Source organism: Mus caroli, chromosome 9, assembly GCF_900094665.2.
Source record: "Mus caroli chromosome 9, CAROLI_EIJ_v1.1, whole genome shotgun sequence".
Lineage (NCBI taxonomy): Eukaryota > Metazoa > Chordata > Mammalia > Rodentia > Muridae > Mus > Mus caroli.
In genome coordinates, this window is record NC_034578.1 from 95,095,404 (window position 1) to 95,114,701 (window position 19,298).

The 19,298-nt window shown below is 40.5% G+C and overlaps 1 protein-coding gene across 4 annotated transcripts in view; it reads right to left on the bottom strand.

The window, feature by feature from the left end:
* Armc8 (armadillo repeat containing 8) overlaps nucleotides 1-19,298 on the bottom strand; it is an 89,563-nt gene extending 70,265 nt beyond the window's left edge. Inside the window, exons 1-2 of one of the 4 annotated variants that reach the window (XM_021171189.2) lie at nucleotides 19,006-19,298; nucleotides 2,405-2,481 (exon numbers count right to left, since the gene is read on the bottom strand). In XM_021171189.2, coding sequence (XP_021026848.1) covers nucleotides 2,405-2,481; nucleotides 19,006-19,050 — 122 coding nt within the window. In that variant the 5' untranslated portion in view covers nucleotides 19,051-19,298. The remainder of the gene's footprint in view (nucleotides 1-2,404; nucleotides 2,482-19,005) is intronic. The other 3 variants (XM_029481164.1, XM_021171191.2, XM_021171190.2) reach the window with 3 other exon arrangements.

Below are 19,298 nucleotides of genomic sequence, written 5' to 3' on the forward strand. Positions count from 1 at the left end.
TCAGCTACAGTGTACTCATATACATAATATAAATAGATACATCTTTTAAAAAAGAATTAGGTACACCTTTTCCTAAGTACCACTGTGGTTCCCTTTTTGTGCTATCAATATTGTACTGAAGAACCTCCACAAGCCAGAGGGAAGACTGGGGAAGTCAACGCCTTTCCATATCCTTTTAAAGTTATTTAAAACTGGGCTAATGACAACTGGCCACTACGTAAGTGGTGGTACCCATAACAGGCACTGAACTTTATAATTCTTATAGCAATCTGGCAGGATAGGTGGTTATTTTCTCTTTAAGATGATGAAATAAAGGTTCAACAAAACTGAGTAATTGGCCCTAACACACGGCTAGGAAAGGACCCCACTAGGAAATGTCACGACCAGGGATTTAACATACTGTCGGTCAAATCCAACACCCATGCTCAATCCAGGGCTTCATACCCACACCCTTGCTTTGTCTGCCCTTCCTGACAGCTAAACATGTCTGAGACCTGACCCTTTTTCAGGAGGCACTAAGGCTATCTAATGCATCCCACCTAAGCTGCTGTGTTACACTTCAGTGTCCCTCCTGTTCTTCCATCTCCTACTCTGACACTCTCTTACTTATCAGCTTTTAGAAAGCTGTAGCGGTCTCTAGAAAATGAAGATGTCCCTGAAAGGGACAAGTAGTATCGGCATTAGTTACTCTATCTGACATAACCCAAGGAGCCAGGCTAAGACGGCTGACTAGGAAATCCTACCACGCAGTAATGATGAAGGAAGTATCATCTTCTAGTCTACACTGAACACTCAGTGAGCATTTTCAACTAAACTAAAGAATCCTAAGTAATATTCAGTACTATCTATCTAGAGAGCTGCCTGGTCCGTGGAGGGAGTGCTGCTGCCTACAGAGCAATGTCATGTCAACCTACCCTCTTCGCTAATTGGGTAGTGATAACCAAAACTAATTTACTCAATGGAGGCTTTCAACTACTTTTTTCTGGTAACATTCAAACTAGTCTTTAAAAGACCTGATTAAATCATCACAAATTCTCTCAGTTAAGAGGACAAAAGCAAAGTTATCATGAGGAGAAGGTATCACCTCTTTTTGTTCCTCTGAAACAAAGGGAAAAATAGTGTCAAATATTATGAGTCCCAGCCAGCTTTCCTGACTCTGAATCAAGGGGCTGGAGTGATGGCGCAGCAGTTAAAAGCACTTGCTGCTCTCGAAAGGCCTGGGGTTCTGTTCCCAGTACCCACACTGGGTGGCTCACAACTTCCTGTAACTCTGATTTCGGGGAATCCAACATTCTCTTCTGGATTCTGCAGACACTTGCATACAGATAGTGCACAGATATATACCTGGGCACACACACACACATACATGTAATTTTTATTTGGTTTTGGTTTTTTCCTCCCCTAACCCCCAAGACAAGATTTCTCTGTGTAGCCCAGGCTGTTCTAGAACTCGCTTTGTAGAGGAGGCTGGCCTCAAACTCATTGAAATTCACCTGCCTTGTGCCTCTTGGATATTGGAATTAAAGGTGTGTGCCACCATGCCTAACCACCTGTAATTATTTTTTGAAAAGAATTATAGTCAAAAGAAAGGTCATAAACAAAGCATCTAGCTTACCGTGGCTGAGAGAGAATAAAGTTTAAAGTACGATTTGACTGGAACCATTAGAGGGAAGAGGAAAAGGAAGAGACCCATCTTTCTGGCCTGATGGCCATCCCAAACACATTTCATCTTCATCCTCCTCTGAACCTTGATCCTTGCACAAAACTAAGGCCTATAGGCCCCGTGCTTCCCAGTCCCACAAGCAGCCTCTGTGTCTTCTTCCTCAGAACTAACACAGTAAAGGGAAGGAAGCGTGCCTCTAGTCCCTTGAGATCCTACCCTACTTGTCCAACCTTAATCTCACAATCACCTACACTTGATTAAAATGTTTTCCCTCATTAAAGACCAAGGAACTTTGGGAAAAGAAGGACATACATGCTCTCTGTTATCAATAACTTAAATTTTAAATGACTGCTTTCTAAATATTGATATTTCAGTTTTCAGCACTTGGAAATTTTGATGACAGCTAATGAGTTAGTCAAAAAACAAGCAAAACAACAACAAAACCCTAACTGTTTTTAATTTTATTTTTATAGATATTAAAAGCAAAAGCATTCTCCAAAGAAAACATTTTAAAATAGAAAACAAGTGTTCTACAAAACATGTAGCCAATTGTTAGTTAAAAACTATCAATGAACCTTTATGACAAAATATAAGTCATGAATGTAAAGAAATCATCTCATAAATGAAGCCAAATGTAAGGAAAGAAGTTATACCTACATTTTCATAGTTATAATATTTGGCAGATTAAAACATGAAGACAAACAAGACTTTTTGATAGAGTCTTAAATGCATACTACTTACATGACACCTTGGAGAACTTTCTGGGGATCAGGGTCAAATAGCCTGTCAACATAGTGGCGACTGCTAGCTGTTACCTCCTAGAAAGTAGGGGAAAAATGATGACATCTGAAGCCATGCAAATCACAAATTCATAGAATCACCCACAATACCAAATCACTAAACCGTCTACCTTAAGGAAGAGATGGCCTCCTTCCAGGCCATGTTTTAGTTGCTTCCTTACTGACATGCTAATGTAAGTAGGGGACTTTCTCTCTGTTATCAAAATAACTAGAAACTACAGTGTTCAACTCAAGATGTCAATGAGCAATTAACAACAACAACAAAAAAAAGAGCACCCAATTTTAAAAAAAAAAAAAAAAAAAAAGGTCATTGTGGGAAATCAACAAGGCACATAACTTGGTTCATTATAAAAGCCAGAACTAAAGGACGTACTACTTTTTGCTAGTCTTTTAAATAGCTCTGAGGAAAATGCAAGATAAACTATAGGTTAGGGGAGAAAGAGGACACCCAGCTCTCATTAGAAACATAATTAGGGCACAATAAATTGAGCCCTTTGTACTGAGGCCCACAAGATCTGTCAGCAGGAGAGGTGGACACGTGTGCTCTCCACTGGCAGCCAGATGCTGTGTGTGTGTGTGTGTGTGTGTGTGTGTGTGTGTGTGTGTGTGTACGTGCATGTGTGACACCCAGGGCCTAAGCTGCCTAGTACATACTACAGGATAGAGAACAGCTCCTAGACAGAGAAAGGGCAGTACAAGGAAGTCCCTCAGATGCAGGGAGTGCCACAGTTAACAAGCTGACAAAGATAAAAGTGTAAATGGTGGGGGTAATAGCATTCCTCAGACAAAAAAAAAAAAAAAAAGCAATTCAAAGTCACGGTAACTCCTACCCACACTAGAGCTGTCTAGTCTGGACTGGATGGCTCTTGGAATACACAGAATAAGGGGAGCCAGGCAGCATGCACCTATAAACCCAGCTAGAGGCAAAGATGTCAAAGCAGAAGGAGGCCAACCTGGGCTATAGAGTAAGCCCCTTTCTCAAAAAGGAGTAGCTAGATACACTTACCTCTTATTCGTATTGAGGGATATGCTCTTTATTATGCAATTTATTCTAATATTTATTTTGTTGGGTGCTCTTTTATATTTAATTTTCAGTATGTAATGTTACTTGAAACAACATATTAAAAGCAGGAAAAAGTCCTTTTGTCCCCTGCTTGTTTTCTCTTGTCTGCTGGAATGTGCTTGGTACTGCCATCCATTAGCAATAAAGTGTTACAGGGACAAAGAAACCTTTCCAGTTTCCTCAAAATCCCGAATTAGTGGAAAGGCTAACTGCCACAACACAGGTCCAGCTCACACTTCTACAGCACCTGTTAGTTCTGGAGAAGCACACAGACTCTTAACCTTACAGGTAAAGAAGTAATCAAAACCAATGTGCATTTTCATATTCCATTTATGAAAGACCAAACAGCAGAAATGAAAATATAATGCCCTCCACGAGCATTAAAGCACCTGCTAGAGCCTATTATCCGCAAAATAAGAGGAGCAGGCCTAGGATTCTAAAGCTACCTACCCCACTTCCCTGTCTTACAAAGTGTCTGTAAGTCAGCAACGAGATGTCTGATCAGGAAATGTTAGTCAAGCAAGGCCACCGGCAACCACAAGAATAAATCATGAAATACTACATTAGGAGCAAAAGCTAGACAAACACAGGACTAGGATGGTCCAGTGGTTAAAAGCACTCACAGCTCTTGATGGAGTTCAGTAACCAGAACCCACATGGTGGCTCATAGCCAGCTGTAACTCCAGTTCCAAGATATCTGGCACTATTTTGGACCTTTGTAGGTAACAGGCACGTACATGGTGCATACAAACACATGCAACAAAATACCCATACACATAAAAATAAATAAATAAATAAATGTTAAAAAATTCTAAGCAGGGGTAAGCTGAGTAAATCTATAAACAAGCAGAAAAGTTATGCCACACCACTTAAGTTAGATAAGAGTCTCTAACTGAACTCAGGGCTCCAATTTGACAAGACTTAACACTCAAGGGATCTTCCAGACTCCAGGTCCCCAGTGCTAGAATTATGGTGTATGCCACCATGCCCACCTTTCTACTTGAAAGGAACCTAAACTCATCCTTGAAGTGAACACTTTACCAACTGAGTCACCTCCCATTCCCCATCCGTTCCCTGGCTTTCTAACAGGGAGCTCTTCTGGACTTCTCAAACTCTGAGCGTCTCGTCTAACTCGGGGCTGACATGGCTTTACCAATCACCGCCCTTTACTCCCCAACTGTGTGTCTTCTGTTGCCTTTCAATATGTTTTAAACAGACAGAAAAAGAGGGCTGTGAATTCACTCACACCCTTTTTAAAACTGTGAATGTCTGGTTGTCTAAGTACTATTTGTGGAAAGGGACTATTCTTAATCCACTGAGTGTCTTGGTGCCCTTATCAAAAAATCCTATTTACAGGGGCTGAGGGAAACCCACAGTTGATTTCTTTCTATTCTTTGTTATCACTAACATTCATAGTCTTAATCCCAGTACCAATGGTGATTACCACAACTTTCTAGTAAGTTTTTAAATGATAAAGTTATAAGTGTGGCCCCTTCCCCTGCCAACTAACTGCTTTTCAAGATTGTTGGGCAATTCAAAATTTCCTCCTCAATTAGCAATAGCCTTCCAATCTGTCATAAGTCATCCTCTGTGAAGAAGGCAGGCCCAGAGGACACAACCCTCCTAACATCACCATGTCTGTGTCTGCACGGAGCAATGCTCGCATTTTACTGCTTTTCTCTGAAACTAGGCCTCCTCTCCCCACAGTTCTTGTTTCTTTAAGGAGAAGGTTTGGTCATGAAAAGCTAAGGAAGATAACTAGTCTAGGTACTGAGTAAGGATAAGATGGTAATACTTGAGCAAAGGCCTAAAGAAGGGCATGTCTTCATCAAGAGAGCAACAAACACAAGGCTCTGAAATACAAAGCAAGAACAGGAGGCCATTACTGTTGGAGCACAATGAAAAGAGGAGAAAGGAGAAAAGAGTGGGAGAAGAGACCCACCACAGTTGGGAGTTGCTCTGTTGGCATGGTGGTCACTAGCCTCACATGTCTCTCTTTTATTATTTGAAATATGGATAAAAATTGAATTTCGTCCACTTTTAAAACTAATTAAAAATCAACAATGTATCATCCAATTATTAGGAAACTTTCAAAAACATTTGGAGTTCCCTATGGATATGTGAGTCTACCTTTTCAGTTGCAAATTTTGTGAAGCTGAGATAAAAACCAAGATTTCTAATATTTTTTTCTGAACTATATTAAGTGCAGACTACTTTCAAGACTTAATATTAAAAAGTCAATAATCTCGGGGGCTGGTGAGATGGCTCAGTGGGTAAGAGCACTCGACTGCTCTTCAGAAGGTCTGGAGTTCAAATCCCAGCAACCACATGGTGGCTCACAACCATCTGCAACGAGATCTGACTCCCTCTTCTGGAGTGTCTGAAGACAGCTACAGTGTACTTACATATAATAAATAAATAAATAAATCTTTAAAAAAAAAAGTCAATAATCTCTAACTACTCACACAGGTGAGTTGAAATAATGTTTTGATATTTGGGTCTTAATAACATTTAAATTATATTTACTATTTACATGTAATAATGTGGCTGCTAGAAAATGTTTGTTACAGCCTTCATTATTGTTCTATACACAGCACTGGTAGAGTGTTGTTAGTTACTGTTTAGGGTTTTAATGTTTATGGCATGAGTTGGGAAATCATAAAACAGATACCTGATTGACATATTTTTAAAGTTTTGTTCTGCTGTAAATTTTGCAAATGAATAGAGAAAAGGGAAGGGCTACAAGACAGATATAGGGAGGTCAGATTGGAGGCTATCTCAATCACCAGGAATTCAGTTACTTCATGACAGTAGCCAGGACCAGAGTGAACACTGTGGAGGTAGTATTGATCTAGACTCCGGATAAATGGAGAAACACGAAATGCTATCAGTCGGGATATAGGATGTGGGAGAGTAACACTGAAAGTTTTTTCTAACCACCTAGAAGACTGACTTGCCTGTTAATAAGATGAATTAGATTTAAGAAGTACAGATTTAGGTAAAAAGATAAAAAAAAAATTGGCTTTTGATTATGCTAGGACTGAGATTCCCTACTGAACAGCCCAAGTGAGGGTGTATATGTTTAGTTTAGGATTTAGAGGAAAGTTGTGAACTACAAACACAAACCAGAAAAATTATCATCTTATTCATGAAGGCAGTGATCATGAACAGATCAAGGCCAGAAATCTGTACTCCATAGTCAGTGTTATGGACAGAAGTGCAGGAAGCTAACTCATAGACTGTTTCAAGGAGGGAGCAGTCAAGCATGACAAATCCTATTGATGTGTCTCATAAGATGACTGACACCTAACTGCTGGATTCAGGAACATGGACAGCATCAGAGAATTTTACCAGGAAAACATAGTGAAGCTCCAAGAGGGGTTCACTTGAATTGAGGGTGTAACTATACTAATGGTGGATTAGTGGGAATGATTTGGGAGAAGACAGCATCAGGACACCTGAAATAGAGATACTTACTGAAAGGATTTTAGTGATGGGTAAATTAAGGTCTAGGAAACAATCATGGAAGCTGGAACTAAAGATAGGACAACATAGCCTTCAAAGAGAAAACTAAAATTCCGCCAGGTCTGTAGTGCACACTAGCACTTGGAAGGCAGTGGCAAGAGGAGCTCTGTGAGTCCAAGGCCAGCCTGGTCTACTACATAGAGAGTTCCAGGACAGCCAGGGCTACATAAAGAGAGAAAGAGAGAGGAGGAGGGAAGGAGGGAGGGAGAGAGAGGGAGACTAATTTCCCAGAAATCATCAAAAAAGTGATCCTTAGAGTTAACATGAGCTAGAAGCTGAGATGTTAAGCAAAGGAATGGTCAAAGATGAGAAATCCGATGCGATTCTAAGGGTCTGAAAACACTGGGAGGAGTAAGAAAGACTTCTGCCCACTTGTTAAGTGTTATGAGGGAAATGGAAGGAAAAACATTAGCTGAGAAGATCACAAGAAAAAGCTGGAGAAATGTCATCAAGTGAAGAAGCTTCCTTTGCTCTGAACAAAGACCAAGGCATCTCAGAATTTAAGCATAAAGAACATGTAGTGAAAGAAACAATAGGCAGGGGATGTGGGCTAGAGAAACAGACAGACAGCTCAGTGGTGTGAGAAAGGACCCTAGAGTCCCTGGCTACCTGCAGTTCATGTGAAGAGATATAAAAGCCACTGCAGAGAAACAGTGAATATGTGCTGGGTGAGGAGGACTAAACATGGAGACCACAGGGCTTTTCCTTGTGTTTGTCAACAGTCTAGACAGGGTGACAGCCTGATCTCACAACGTCTTTACTCCTGCCCGTGGACACAAGCAGGAGGATTGGTGATATCCTGTCCTTTCATGATGAGACTTCAAAATATCAATGACATCCGAGTTATTTTTTGTAGCTTTCAGTAGTAGCTCAAAAAGATACAGTTATTCTTCCTTTTTCCCAACCAAAAAAGGAATGCAAAACAGCCAGCTAAACTCAGGGTACAGTTCATGATAATGAAAGACAGCAAAGTGAGCTAGGGTCAGAGCTACAAAGTCTGTGCCTTTTGACAAGGGGCTTAAAACAGACATGCCCTCAAAACCTGGCTGTGAATTCATACTACATATTCAAGGCGTCAATAAAGCTATCACAAATTTATTTATTAAAGTATATTATGTTTTTGTTGAATAGCACTTCTCTAAAATTATGTAAAAATGAACTCTTTCAGCAGAAAAATTGCAAATATCAAATTTGTAAATTAGAGTAATGTTAAGAAGTTTATTATTGGGGGCTGGAGAGATGGCTCAGTGGTTAAAAGCACTGACTGTTCTTTGAAAGGTCCTGCCTCCACATGGTGGCTCACAACCATCTGTAATGGGATCTGATGCCCTCTTCTGGTGTGTCTGAAGACAGCAGTAGTGTATTCATATACATAAAACAAATAAGTATTTTTCTGAAAAAGAAATATATTACTGACTACATCCTGTGTATCAAACAGGTACAGAGAGAAGAGGGCAAAGCTCAAAGCAAGTTCTGTATTTCAGGAAAACAAAAAGACAAGCTACAGGTTGTGCTCTGTTGTAGAGAGTATTGGGTGGTGCACCTTTTCTTTCATGGGGGTTACTATATGCACCGTGTTTCCTGGATGGCCTCCTCTGAGCCCCACTGCTGATAGCCATGCCCTGGTGCAGTCTCTTCCCTCAAGTGAGCACTGGACAGAAACCTCCGTCTGGTAAATGAAATGTAGCAGGCAAAATGGGAGGCCATTCAAGAAGGTTCTCTTGTCACAGTCTCCTTTCTTTCTGTCTGAAGCTAATTGTGATTGTGAACTACCCTATGGAAAGGCCCACAAGACCCACAACTAAGTTCTGCCAACAATCTCAGGAATGAGTTGAAAACCATTCTTCCTAAAATCAGCGTTCAGATGAGACTAAGGCACCTACTGACACTGACTGCAACTTCTAGACTTGGGCCAGAAGTACGAGTATCAGCTAACTTCATCTGCTCATGGGTGATTTAAGAGGTGCAATTGGTTTGCCTGTTTCCTGACATTCAGAAACAGTGAAATACCAACATAGTTTTTGTTGTTGTCGGTGTTGCTGTTTTAAGAATTATTTATTTTATGTTTGTGAGTACACTGTAGCTGTCTTCAGACACACCAGAAGAAGGCATCTGATCAAATTACAGATGGTTGTGAGCCACCATGTGGTTGCTGGGATTTGAACTCAGGACCTCTGGAAGAGCAGTCAGTGATCTTAACCACTGAGCCGTCTCTCCAGTCCCCCAACATTGTTTTTAAGTAGGTAAATTTTGGCAATTTTTTAATAAATACTTTTAAAAGACTTACTTATTTATTATATGTGAGTACACTGTAGCTGTCTTCAGGGACACCAGAAGAGGTCATTGAATCCCATTACAGATGGTTGTGAGACACCATGTGGTTGCTGAAAATGAACCCGGGACCTCTGGAAGAACAGTCTTAACCACTGACCCATCTCTCCAGCTTTTTTGGCACATTTTTAACACACATACAAAAGTAGACATTGGGCCACTGAATGTATCATTTAAATCAGAATGACTTTAGGTTAAAAAATGGATTATTAATAATTAGCTAAGAACACACAAAAACCAAGAGTACTGAAGACAACCTGGGTTGTATATCACCTAATTTTTACATTTCTTTAGAAGCAACAAAGAAGAGAGGAGAATATTTCCTAGGCATCTCAGAAAACTAGTCAGAGGTTCTAAACAGGCAAACCAGAACAAACTCTAACTGCACCTCTTAAATCACCCACGAGTAGGATGAATTTAAGCCATTTGCTCTTAAAAATCAATTGCTAAAATTCTTCAGGAAAGGTCTGGAATGATAGTTTGCTAAAGTCCAGACTTGCCATGAATAGAGGCAACTAAGAAATAGAGAAGTTGGGCTGGAGAGATGGTTCAGTGGTTAAGAGCACTGACTGCTCTTCCAGAGGTCCTGAGTTCATTTCCCAGCAACCACATGGTGGCTCATAACTATCTGTAAATGGATCTGATGCCCTCTTCTGGTGTGTCTGAAGACAGCTACAGTGTGCTCATATAAATAAAAAAGAAAAAGAAAAAAAAAGAAATAGACAAATGTCAAACTTGAGTGTAGAGCTAAATAAACTAAACTATTAGTTTCCTAGAGAATGAAAAGTTAGTAAGCTATTAACAGTGTTCTATTTCATCACTTCTTTGCCATTACCGAGGTATAACTATGCCGAAATGAGTCTCATGACACTTTCCTGTGCACATACCTAGATCTAGCCACCATCTCTATTATCTTCTCTTATACCTACTTCTCCTTTTCCTGCTTGTAACGGTTCCCTTCTAATTTCAGGTTTGGTTTTTTTTTTTTTTTCTTTCTTTGTAAGTCTGACTTATCTCACTTGGCAGAATGATCTGCAGTTACACCCATCTTCCTGCAAATAACAGGTTTTGTTCTTTATGGCTGAACAACAACAACAAAAACTCACTGCATACATATGCACATATATTCTACACTGTCTTTACCCATGCAGCTGTCAATGTGTCCGTAGCCTGGCTCTGTAATTTGGCAGCTGTAAACAGTGAAGTGACACAACATGGCTATGCAGGGAAGCCAGCTTTGACTCCTTGGCTCAGGAGTGGTGTAGGTGGATCATATAGTAGTTCTATTTTTAATTCTTTGAGGACCTTCATACTCATTTCCACAGTAGCTGGACTAATTCATAGTTCTAGAAATGAAAGTCTAAACCAATGACAGCTAAGCAAATTTTAATAACAATTAGAAAACCAACAGAAACTTTGAATTGTTTACAATATTTATGACGTCAGAGGAAGTCAAGTTTGTAGAAAGATACAAAAATACTAATTAAAAACCAGGTATCTGAACTCTGAAGAGATTTGATTTTAAACCTACTGCAGGTTAAAATTCATCCCTCCCATGAATTTCCCAGGTATGCTAGCTGCTGGGGAGAGTGAGATAAAACAGGCTCTCCCACCTTCAATGTAGTCTTAGCACAAGCAAGAAAAATACAAGTGTAATGTGGCAAGTGAGACTATCAATACAAAACGAACAGATGCTGGGTGTGATGGCACATCTGTAATGCCAGAACTTGGGAAGCAGCAAGAGGAAGATTTCTGTAATTTTTTTTTTTTTTTGGTTTTTTGAGACAGGGTTTCTCTGTGTGGCCCTGGCTGTCCTGGAACTTACTCTATAGATCAGGCTGGCCTCGAACTCAGAAATCCACCTGCCTCTGCCTCCCAAGTGCTGGGATTAAAAGCGTGTGCCACCACTGCCTGGCTCAGATTTCTGTGATCTTAAGGCCACACTGGATACACAGTGAACTCCAGGCCAACCAGAGCTGCACACTACGACTGTTTGCAAATCAAAACCAAAACCAAAAGGAATAACTACTCCTGCACAAAACAAACAAACAATCCCAAGCAAGCAAGCAAGCAAGCAAACAAACAAACAAACAAATGACTCACAAGATTTAAAAGAGTAGCTCTAGAATAGAGACAGGACTACTCCTTAGGCTGTATTTTATAAGCCTGTGAAAATCACACATCTGGCATTTAATAGACAAAGACTAAAAATAGTGTATGCCATGAGATGACAGGCCCACCCCCACATCCCACAACTGCATACTATCCATGTACCAAGATTAAGCAAAAACAAGAAAGTCTTAATTATGTGACCTTAGAATCAAATTCCATCCTACATACAAACCTAAAATATATTTTGTGTTATCTTAATGCACAATCAGTTTTCCAAGAATGCAGCTCCTTTATAAAATAATGGTTATACTTTGTCTTGTTTGGACCTTTTACCAAAAGTTCAGACACTGAAGAGGCTATATAAAAATCACTTATGATTCCATTTAAGCAACCTTAGAGTCTTTATCACTCTATAGTGTGTCTGTCACAACAAGAGTAGCCAATATGCACATCTGGAAACATATCATTAATTTGTTTATGTAAATATACCTGCATATTTACACATTTATATGATTTGAATTAGTTTTATGCTTCCATTAATAGAGCAAGGGTATTATGCCAACTTTTAAAACGTTATACATAAGTACGAGTACAGTTAACATTTTCACTTTGGAACAGACAAAAGTATTAATTTGTAAATATCTACCACTACGAGTGAGTGAGTTTAGTTAGGCTGGAAACTGTTAGTGGCTTGTGATGATCCACTCAATCTAACAGGAAACCTCAGAAAAGGACTGATCACCAAAAACAGTAGAAAATGGAAATCTGGGTTTCCAGTGTCCCCAAAAATATCTGAGAAAAACAACAACAAAATCAACTAACTTCTGCTGGGCCTGGTGGCGCACACCTTTAATCCCAGCACTCAGGAGGCAGAGACAGGCAGATTTCTGAGTTCGAGGCCAGCCTGGTCTACAAAGTGAGTTTCAGGACAGCCAGGGCTATACAGAGAAACCCTGTCTCGAAAAACAAACAAACAAACAAACAAACAAATCAACTAACTTCCTTTTGTTACTATGTCAATATTCTGAAATATCAAATAAATAAATTCTATTGAAACCAGTCAAATATTCCCTATTGTTCATTTTAAAGCTATGGACACTTACTGTGCTCATGTTTGTCCCTAGGAGTCCTATACTCAAGAATACTGGAAACCAACCAATACTGAGAGTCTCGCTTTACTAAGCTATGCTTAATTTCAAATCGCATGCTTCCCTCCAGGTGTGAGATGTATTCTTCTAAAAACATAAAAGACACAAACTCTTAACATTCCCTCACTGACACTTGGAGATTTATGGAAAAATAAGTGTTTCTCTGCTCAAGAGTTAATCCCACTACCAGACAAAACTAAATGCTAAGTAAGTCTTCCCTAATTTTGAGAGGAAAAAAAATTAGCCTCTTTTGAAACAATACAAAAAGAAAAGAAAATTAAGACATTATTAACAAAGATAGACCTTTCACATATAGACAGCAACCTTGTTCTCACTATTTCAAAATTCCAACTTGCTTCCAAAATGAGAAAAAAAAGGAAAAAAAATTGCCCCACACTACTTAAATGTAAGGCTTCGTGTCTTGTTTTATGCTTTTCCGGCTCTGGTAGGACCCAACCAGATTCATATTTCTTTTATAGATACTTCATATAATACATCTGCAGTTATTTTTTCACCTTAGTTTTTTCCTCCTAGGATTATTCTTTGTATTTCTAAAGTTTCACAACATCCTTCCTTTCCAGATTAATCAAAAGCCCACTTCTGTACAACTTCAAGTAAGAGACAGTTTCTAAATGACATCTGACTGTTGAGTTGGGCACCATCTGTAAGGTGCCATACTCTGACAACTGAAACCTCTAAAATGTGATCTGCTTTAAATTTAAACATGGGGCACATACATACATATACCAGGGTACACACAGGAACAGTAAACATGGGGGCACATACATATACCAGGGTACACACAGGAACAGTAAACATGGGGGCACATACATATAGCATGGTACACACAGGAACAGTAAATGTGTGAGGTCAGAGACAACTTGCAGGAGTCAGTCCCAGGGATTCAACTACCACAGTCAGTTTAGGAGCAGGTACTTCTTCCCTCCAATTTTGTATTTTAAAATGTAGGAATTTGTAGAACTGAACTGAACATTCAGCATACCACAGTGGGAAAGTTAATATACCCGGCTCTCAGTTTTTCCCCAATAAAAGATGACAAGGATAGAATTAAAGACTGTCTGCTTTTTTCCAGGTAAAATATTCCCTCACTTTATATTCATATACAACAAAACTTTTTCGTAATAGAAAAGCGAGTGCAGTTAAAGGGGATATGTGGAGCACCTTACAGTTCATCATTTGTAGTAAGTGTTTAACCTAGTAATGTATTTTCATGGCCCTGGTACTCACTGTTCACAACAGCTTTAGTGCTCACAAGAACCAAGAGCAAATAACATTCATTCTTCTAAAATCAATCCCTAGGATGTACATACAAGTCTAGTACAAGTCACAAAGAGCCATATAGGTCTATTTGACCATGAATGCTCCTGTGCCCTATTTTAAAAAGTAATACATTTATTCTTCAGTGGAGGCATTATGAGATGCCCCTAGATGGAGTGAACAAGTTAATGAGACCTATGGTGCAAAACAGCATAATGTGCAGCCCAAAGCAAACAGAAACGGAACAAAAGGGCTGTGAGTATCACAGAGCTAGAGATACTTTCTAGGTTGGCTGACATTATTCACAAGTCTCCAATGATAAGATAGCCAAGAAAATCCTCTAAAATACAGCAAATGCCTACTTCTCAATCTTGGCATTAAAAAAAGGGAGCTACTTAGACACAGTAGCCGTTGCTTTGCACCATACAATAAATTATTCAAATAGTGCAGTGACTTCAGGATCCTGAGTGTGGTCTTTCACAACACAGAGTTGTGTAAGTACAATGTGCACAGGCCAGCCGCCTCACTGCTTCCCATTCTCAGAGGCAGAACCGGCCCTGCCGGCGGTGGAGGAGCTCTCCATGGTGCTTACTCACGTCTGCTGTCTCGTCTAACAGTGGTAAAGGTTTTCTGGTTTCTCTCTGGATCTACCTGCCCGTAACAATGGCAGTCTCACGAACCACCGCTCATCTGTTTTTCCACTTTTGCCTATGCAGAGACCCTCAAGTATTTTTCTAGCTTGACTGTACAGTTAGCCTAGCTTTGGAGCCCTAACAGCGGCCAAAGTTCATTTTGTGGGAGAGCTCACTGACATACTCTGGACAAAAAAGTTAAAATTCCTCAGATTCAAGTCCAAACATGATATTGTTACTTTAGGACCACGCCTCACAAACCATGCCCTTACTGGTGGTTTATAAACAAACGTCAAACTTCTAAAACACGATGAACAAACTTCACTCTTATATTTAAACTAAAACCAAAGGAAGGCAAATTTGTGCTTAGAGGCCAGCCGGGTTTAACTTCGCCGAGTTTTCTAATTACGGCTAACTGCCCGCACAAGAGAACAAATCAATAAGCAGCAACAGGAAGACCAATAGAACACAACTGTCAAGAAATGAACAATAAAAGCTCTGATCCCCCTTGAGTTCCTTCTTGTGTAAGGCATGAGGTAGAGATCAAAGTTCTTTTTGGAGAGAGGTACCAGCCCCAAGGTTCATAAAATACTTGTAAATAACTACCTGATAAATATATAAATTCATATAAATTCAATAATCAAAGAGCAAGCAGTTCAATTAGAGGGTGAGTATAAAAAGACACAAACATTTCCCCTTATTCCATGAAAAGACTTCAACATTGCTCTTCATTAAGAAAATCAATACAAATTAAAAGGATGATACAGTATCCGTACACAGCTATTAGAGAATCTAAGATGAAGACTAGCAGTAATGTTGACAAGGACTGAGAGAAATGAAATCTACAGTACTAATGAATATAAAATGGTAATCAGAAGAGTTCAACGGTTTCTTTACAAACTAAATATACATTTACATATGTAAAACAATAGTTTTAGTAATTACATTTTAGGCTTTTCTTTCAAGCATATCCATAAAAAGAACCTGTCAGTGACTGTTCACAGTAGGTCCACAGCTAAAAGGCAGAAACAAAAATGTTCAACAGATGACTGATTATAAACAAATGCTGGGACATCCATTCATGGAATTCTATGTTGCAAAAAGAAGAAACAAAACTATAGATACATGCAATAATTTTGAAGACTCTCCAAAGCATGATGAGTGACAAAAGCTACTCCCAGTGGGTCACATAGTGTATGTTTCCATTCATGGAACAACGCAGACAACTTACAAAAGTACTGAAAGGGAAAAGAGATAAGTAGTTGCCACCAGAAATTAAGGATGGGGCTGGGAATATGTCTTTAAAGAAATAGCATGAAGGAAATCCTCATGGTGATGGATACTTTTGTATCTTAACAGCAGACAAAAATATCCACACTATACCAATTTCCTGGTTCTGTAACTATGTAAAATGTAACCAATGCAGGGAACCCGAGTTTGTTATACACATGCCCTCTCTGCAACTTTCAGGAAACCTATACTTCAAAAAAATACAATTAATACAAAACAATTAAAAGTCTCAAGAATTATGTTGAAGGGATGAAATGAAACAGGAATGGCCATGGTACAAACAGAGCTGAGTCTGTCCACCTCCTCCAAGAGTTCAATTAAGCATTTACTAAGTGCCTTGTATTTATCACAGAAGAAGAAGAAGAAGAAGAAGAAGAAGAAGAAGAAGAAGAAGAAGAAGAAGAAGAAGAAGAAGAAGAAGAAACAGCAGCAGCAGCAGCAGCAGCTTAACAACTTATTATACAGAAGTATGAGTGAAAGAAGAGCCAAAGATGATTCAGGGAAGTTTAACAGAATGATAAGTGAAAGACAGAACTGAACTGGAAAGTCATGAGTAAGTCCTCTTAGGAAAAAGAACATGCTTTGTTAGATGCCATGGATGACATCCACGCAAAGATCTGAGACTAGATGTAGGCGGGAAGTCAAGATGATAATGTAGATGCGTGTAGTTAAGGTTAAGCAAGCAGTTGAGGAGGTCTCTCAGGAAGAAAGTATAATGGACTATAGATGGAAATCATTTAAAACAGTTTGACTTCCCATTAGTCAACTTACAGCTATCACACTCTAGTGTGATCAGAACTATGAACTCCTTCAGAGCATTTCTGATGCCCTTGCATTGCTAAAGTACACAATACAAGGCTTTATGCTTCACTAGGACACAGTAAGTAGCTTATTAGAGGGATTCAACCAACTATGTGTCAGAGGTCAAGGTCTGGCACCTTCCTGTTTCTATCTTACTTTCTGAAACAAGGTCTCTCACTGAACCTGAAGTTCCCTGTTCTGACTAGACAAACTGGCCGGAAACCCTCCATGATCTACCTCCCAATGACCACATTACAGACATGCACTGCCACACACAGCTTTTTATGTAGGTAATGGGATCCTAACTCAAGTCCTCCTGCTGTGAAGCAAGCGATTTACCTACTGAGCCATCTCCTCAACTTCCAATAACTTCTAACTAATAACTGATATAAAAGTAGTGCTTTGGCTAGCTGGTTAAAAGTTAGAACCCTTCCTTTAAACCGGGAAAATCACCAAGTTCAGACATTTTAAATCATGTGTCTAAAGCTCTGCCTATTCCTAAGGCCCTCAGGTGGAAGAATTAGAAAACAAGACTTTAGAGTTAGTTTCTGCTCCCAGATGCTAAAGAAAATTCTAACTCAAAACGGAAAATATTCTTCAACAAGTTTTTGAGTGAAATAAACAGAACATAATCATTTATTGGGAGTGTGAGACAAATGAAGTTTTCAACTATATCCACCATACAGGCTGATAATATACAGAAGGCAAAGAAACCACACGTGAGGCCAGAGCAGCATTTTTCAAGCGTGCTCAAAGGTCTGGGATTGATCACCTGTGTGTGTGTGTGTGTGTGTGCGCACGCGCGCGTGAACTATAGGATAACTGCAACCTAAATGACACAATCAGAAAGAATGTGTGTGTGTGTGTGTGTGTGTGTGTGCGTGCGCGCGCGCGTGAACTATAGGATAACTGCAACCTAAATGACACAATCAGAAAGAAATTGAGCAGTTATGATACATCCTTTTCTCCTTTGAATGCAAAGAGAGAAGTCATCCGTTTATTCTCCCACAAAACATTCATGGACAATATAAAGTGAAATAATGAGCTAATGTGATCAGTAATTGGACAGAAAGTACTTCTCTAGTTGCAGTTTAAGTAAACAGTTTAGTAAAATGGATCTGGGGCTAGATTTGTTGACCGTCTTCCAAAATTGCATTTTGCACTGTATAGTGACTTCTGTCTTTTTGGGTAGCCAGCATGGCTCTAACCAACCCTGACTGGAGTGATGTACCTAGTGCCTTTGAACACAAAAGTGTGTTTGTGTGAGAGGTCAGGGAAGAGGAAAGAAACCGGTTGGAGTTGTAAGACTATAGGGAATCTGACAAGCCATCTATAATCCAACTGCCATTTTGGTAAGTCTCCACAGGTCTAAAAGATGATTCTTTGCCCGCCTATTTCTTTACTTCCAACAACTGAATCATTGGTAGGCTCTATTTGGAGTCCAACTGCTAAAATCTGTGGTCAAACTTCCCAGAGTTATCTCCCAGCAACACTCATTCTTGTTCATTTCATTCCTGGTCCTGTTTTTTGTTTTTGTTTGTTTGTTTGTTTGTTTTAAGGACATTATAGCGGAAGGTGAAAGTCACCTTCTTTGCTTTGTTTTTGTTGTTTCTTTTTAATTTAAGATGAAGAAAAAAAAAAAAACCCTGACATTTCTTCTAGGTATATCAATATGTTCCCTTCTTTCAAATACTGGGGAAACCTATTCTTTTTCATTCCGACTTTTTGGTTCCTCCTAAAATGTTTTGCTCTCCCCAAAGAAAAATCAAACACCGGACATTAGAAACATAGTTTCTCTAGTCTCGGAGCCCGGATCTCAACAGCAGAGCTCAGCAAAGCGGTTTAAATAACCACACACAATAGCGCGAGTTGCAGCTGATGTGAAAACGTCCATTGCCAAGAAGCAAGCGGCGCTGGCAGGTGCCTCGGTGCTAGGGACTTGACAGAAGATGCATAGCCCTGGTCTGGCAGCTCTGTGCTGTGGCAGCTTAAGAGTTCGCACCTCTTCTAGCCACAGCCCGGGAGAGCGAAGTGGACTCTAGGTTCCAGGCCTGTCCTGAACCCTCGCAGGCAGCGAGCTCGATCCGGAAAAGCAACAGCGCGGGGAGGAAGACCGGAGAAGGCTCTGCCAAACCCAAGCCGCGCCCATGGGCCGGCTGCCTGGAGCCCGACCTCCCCGCCGGCCGCCGTCCTGGGAACCCGCACCGGTGGGAGCTCTCGAGTAGGAGACGCCTCCGACTCGGCCCGGGTCGCGTGCATCCCAGCTGAGGCCACCGCAGGAGGTGGTGCTCGGGAGGCTCAGGGCGCCGGGGTAATGCTGTGGGCAGGACCGGGGTTGCCCCGCGCCGGGCGGGTCACTCACCGAGAGGACGCTCATGCGGATTGGGGTCTCCAACAGGCACGCCATCTTGAGCCTTCCCACCCGGCTGCTGCCGGCGCCGGCGCGCGGCCGGCACTTTCGACAGCCACCTATGTGACCTGCAGCCGGAGCCTCTGTAGAAAGCCCAGGCAAGCTGCCCAGAACAGACCGCGCCCCAGGCGTCGCTCGAGCACCGAAGGGGCCGGGCAGAAGGGCGAGGGATTGGGAAACCGCGCCGGACCCCGGCTTACGAATCGTCCTCTCAGAAACAGCAGCTACTCTCGGCTGGGGTCAGA